We start from the raw sequence: 4,372 nt of genomic DNA, 5'->3' as shown, positions 1-4,372 counted from the left end.
CCAGGAATCCCAATTGCAAATGCACGTCTTCTAGAGTGATAGTACACTCTCCGCATGGAAGATGAAATGTGTGCGTCTCGGGTCTCCACCTCTCTATCAACGCACTAATAAGTTTCTGGTTTAACTTGCACCCCCGGCCTATCGTGGCCACGTGCCAAAAACTCGCTTCCCGCATGTAATTATCTATCAACGGTGATGGAGGACCAGAAATATTACGGATATAGCATTGCAACACTCGATCTACAAACTTTTATAAAAAAATATAAAATAAAAATTAATTAAAATTACATAAATAAAAAATCTTAAATAATATTGAAAAATTTGTTTGACGGAGATGTGTTTATTATCAAGACGAATTAATTCTCCAGCTATTGCTAACACAATCGAATATTTTTTGATTTAAAAAAATTATTCAGAAAAATTTAAATAGAGCTTTTTTGCAAAAATTAAAAAGAACTTTAAGAGGAATTTGAGAGAAATTTGAGAGAATTTGAAAGGATTGAAGTGTGAAAAAAATGAAAAGGAAGGTTTTTATATTTTTTCTTGACCGTTGGGGGGTTCTAATGGTAAAAAAAAGTCATTGGGGGGTAAAATGGGCAAAACGCGTCTCTGAGAAAGCGTTTTGCTGACATGTTACTTGACATCAGTTGACGTGGATACGCTTTTAGAAAATTCGACCCTTTTTGGTAACATAATAAAAAAGTTATCCTATTTCAATAAATATTAAAAAAAAGACTTTTATCTTGTAAATTACCCGGAAAGAAAAGTAGGAGCGAAGTGGTATGGTGCCACTATAGATAGAATTAGTAAGGGCATTTTTGTAAACGGCAAATATACAGTCCATTGAGTGAGGCCTACGACTACGACTACGACTACTACTACTACTACACTCTTTTCTCTCTCACTCACAATTGACATGCGCTCGCTCATTCTATCTATTTATTCTTTGTCAACAAAGACAAAAGCACATTGGATTTCCAATACCCTATTTCCTCCACTTTCATCCATTCATTCATATCTGTCTCTTTGTTTCCTTGTTCCTACTTTCTGCTTCTTCAAGTTTCTAAGCTGGATATCATCTTCCACTCTGCAAATCAAATCCAACCCTTCATTACCCTCTTCCTTCTTTCTCTGTCATTCCAATTCACATCAAGATTCATCCTTTCTTCTCTTCTTTGGGTGTATTGTGCTGCGCTGTTTCATCCTCGATTCATGGCCGCTGCTGCTTCTGCAGCTACTGTTTCACAAGTCTTTCAAAACCATCACAGTGATAACAATGGCGTTGAAGTTAGCAGGCAAGAGATACAGGCCGCCATCGCCAAGGCTGTGGAGCTCAGAGCTTTACATGCAGCTCTCATGCAAGGAAACTACCCTCCAAATCTCAGATACCCTTCTTCTTCTTCTTCCTCCCCTGTTTCACGCCCTTTTCCTCTTTTCTCTGCTCAAGATTACCCTGTTTTCACTCCTGTAAGTTAATATCCTTTTTTTCTTTTTTCTTAATCAGTTGCTAAAATTGTGTATCTTTTTCTGGTAACCTTTGTTGCTATCAAGTTGATTCCTGCCTTGTTTATTGAATTCTAAGTTTTATGATATAATTAAAAAAGTTAATTAACTTCAGCATCAATATAGTCTATGTTGTCTTTCTTTTCCCTGTTGAATTCTCTTGATAAGTTTTGGCTAGTTGACTCTCTAGATCATTGTTAGCTTAGTAATTAGTAATAGCCTTTTCACAAGAAATTTAGCCTCATTCGTCTTCTTCTTCTTCTTCTTCTTCTTCTTCATTGCTCATTGCTTGTAATTTTGTTAAATTCCACATTTTATTTAAGTTGATTTTAACCTCATTGTCAATGGTTATGCTTATCGTTACTCATTTCCTTTTGGGAATATTTGATAGAGTTATGAAGATGAACCACTATCTGGATATCATACAAATAACCAAGCTTTATCTGAAAGTTGGGATAAATATGGCACTGAAACTGGATTATCAGATTATAAGCAAAAGGGATTTTCTCCTGCCTTAGAATCCCATATTTGTCCTGCTGAAGACCAAAGGTCTGTCACTGGCTCTTGTGCAAACCACATAACTGTCCTACAAACATCACCCTCCACTAGAAGTAGGAGAAACAGTATGGGGGATTTCAAGTCAGTATCATCTTGCAATAGATGCAAGCCTGCTGTTATAACATCTGAATCCGAGAATGTCACCAGGCCGGTCAAGAATTTGGATCCCGTTGTGCCACTATCAGAATCCCATTCATCTGTTCAATCACAACCCAGGAATCGTGGGGTGATTTCACGGTTATTCCCTCGGTTAAAAAAGAAACAGAAGAATGAGAGTTCGCCTAACCGAACAGAATCTGAGGAAGTTTCTCAATTATTGAAGGACTCTGGCATGTTGTCGATTGAAACATTGAAGAAAGAGTTGTTAGAAGCGAATGAGAGTAGAGATGCAGCCTTGATGGAAGTTGCTGAGGTGAGATCTTCACTAGGAGAGCTCAAGCAGAAGCTGGAGTATTTGGAAACGTATTGCGAAGAACTCAAGAAGGCATTGAGGCAAGCAACGCAAACAAAGGATTCTCAAATCAATGAAAAGCTAGGAAATTATCCTAGGAAGGGGAAAGGCATAGATGGGAATGAAGAAAACTTGATGCCAGTCAGTGAGGAGGTAATGGCAGAGGGTTTCTTACAGATTGTATCGGAAGCAAGATTGTCAGTGAAACAATTCTGCAAAACACTTATTGGACAGATTGAAGAGACTGACAATACTTTAATAGAGAACTTGAATTCTCTTCTTCGACCATATAAACTTTCATTGAATTCCAAGTACTCTAAGGCAGTATCATACCATTTGGAAGCAATTATAAACCAATCATTCTACCAGGACTTTGAGAACTGTGTGTTTCAGAAGAATGGGTCACCAAAGCTGCTGGACCCTCAACAAAATCGCCAAGCTCAATTCTCATCGTTTGTTGGGCTTAGAAATCTAAGCTGGAATGAAGTGCTGAGGACAGGGACTAAATGCTACAGTGAAGAGTTCAGCAAGTTTTGTGATCAGAAGATGAGTTTGATCATTTCAACCTTGAATTGGACTAGACCATGGCCTCAACAGTTGCTTCAAGCATTCTTTGTTGCAGCCAAATGCATATGGTTGCTGCATCTGCTTGCGTTTTCATTCAACCCTCCACTGGGGATTTTAAGGGTGGAGGAAAATACAACCTTCGATCCACATTTCATGGAAGATATGCTCATGGAAAGGCAAAAATCTCATGGACCCAACCGAGTAAAGATCATGGTGATGCCAGGTTTTTATGTTCAGGGAAGGGTTTTAAAGTGTAAGGTGATATGCAGATATAAAATTGCAGCTTGATTAATTTGCTACAAATTCTTTTCTCCAGAGGTTTTTCAAGTAGAAAAGTTTGTAATTAGCTAATATATATATATATTTCTAACATTTATAAGAAAAGATTCAGTTATACTAAATATAAAATTAAATTCCTATCAAATGCTTGAAACTGTACATCCATTTCCTAAAATCAGCAGAGATTTAAACATCAGTGATTGCTTCTCTGCTATTCAATTCCTGTGTTTCCAGCTCCTTAACAGCCTTTATAAGGAGATACAAACCGTTGAGTAGTTTGCCAATCCAAATCCTTCAAGCAAAGAGACTGGATCAATTTATTGTATTCATCAACATTACGAAGGACCCAAAAAATGCTTCATCTCAGCCAATAGCTTCAAACCTCGAAGCCTTGTCTAGTTCTTAAATTTTGCAATATCCAACATCTCCAAAGCTAATTTCACGTTTCATCCCTCTTACAAAGTGAACTGATCAAACAATTAATAGAAGATTGGGGCGACAGCTTGTTTTTCTCTTCAACCAACAAGTGAGCATTTTTAGCTTTTCCCCCTTTACAAAAGCCAAGTTACAATCTTTCCCACTTGCCCACCATCCAGAAAGTTGTCCCCATCAAGCATTTTTTCACATACAGACCAAGCCCGATCAATCATACATTAAGCTTTGACAGTGAAATAATAACAGCTTGTTTGATTCATTGTAATGTAATAGAGCCTTGATAGTGAAATAATAACAGTATGTTTGATTCATTGTAACGCAATAGAGCTTTGATAGACGTAAGCATTCCTCTTCCTAATATCACAACCTTGACAAGTGATTCAACCCTGGTTTCTTCATTACCCACATGAAAACCGAATCAAATTTTTACCCATAATAAATGGAGTTCGAGCAACTTTGACAACAAAACCCTCGTGCAAACCCAAAGCTATTGCATCAAGACTTGAATCCAATGACCCATCAACTCTACTTTGCAGTAAAGACAATACATTTTCTAACTCCTCGTCATTTTTGGCATCT

The 4,372-nt window shown here is 37.4% G+C and overlaps 1 protein-coding gene across 1 annotated transcript; it reads left to right on the top strand.

Annotated features, from left to right (window-relative positions):
• Nucleotides 1–908: 908 nt before the first annotated feature.
• On the top strand, nucleotides 909–3,371 carry LOC107959321 (IRK-interacting protein). Its single transcript, XM_016895351.2, has 2 exons — nucleotides 909–1,467; nucleotides 1,895–3,371. The coding sequence occupies exons 1-2, from the start codon at nucleotides 1,213–1,215 to the stop codon at nucleotides 3,365–3,367; spliced, it is 1,728 nt and encodes a 575-aa protein (XP_016750840.2). The 5' UTR covers nucleotides 909–1,212; the 3' UTR covers nucleotides 3,368–3,371.
• Nucleotides 3,372–4,372: the final 1,001 nt, after the last annotated feature.

The sequence above is a fragment of the Gossypium hirsutum genome, chromosome A05 (genome assembly GCF_007990345.1).
Source record: "Gossypium hirsutum isolate 1008001.06 chromosome A05, Gossypium_hirsutum_v2.1, whole genome shotgun sequence".
NCBI classification, from domain to species: Eukaryota; Viridiplantae; Streptophyta; class Magnoliopsida; order Malvales; family Malvaceae; genus Gossypium; species Gossypium hirsutum.
This window is presented reverse-complemented; position numbering and strand designations above follow the sequence as displayed.

Excerpts from the sequence above, each read along its gene's own strand:
- LOC107959321 (XM_016895351.2), top strand. The coding sequence starts at position 1,213 with ATGGCCGCTGCTGCTTCTGCAGCTACTGTTTCACAAGTCTTTCAAAAC. Across the intron at positions 1,468-1,894 it reads ATTACCCTGTTTTCACTCCT|AGTTATGAAGATGAACCACT; the intron begins GTAAGTTAATAT and ends AATATTTGATAG.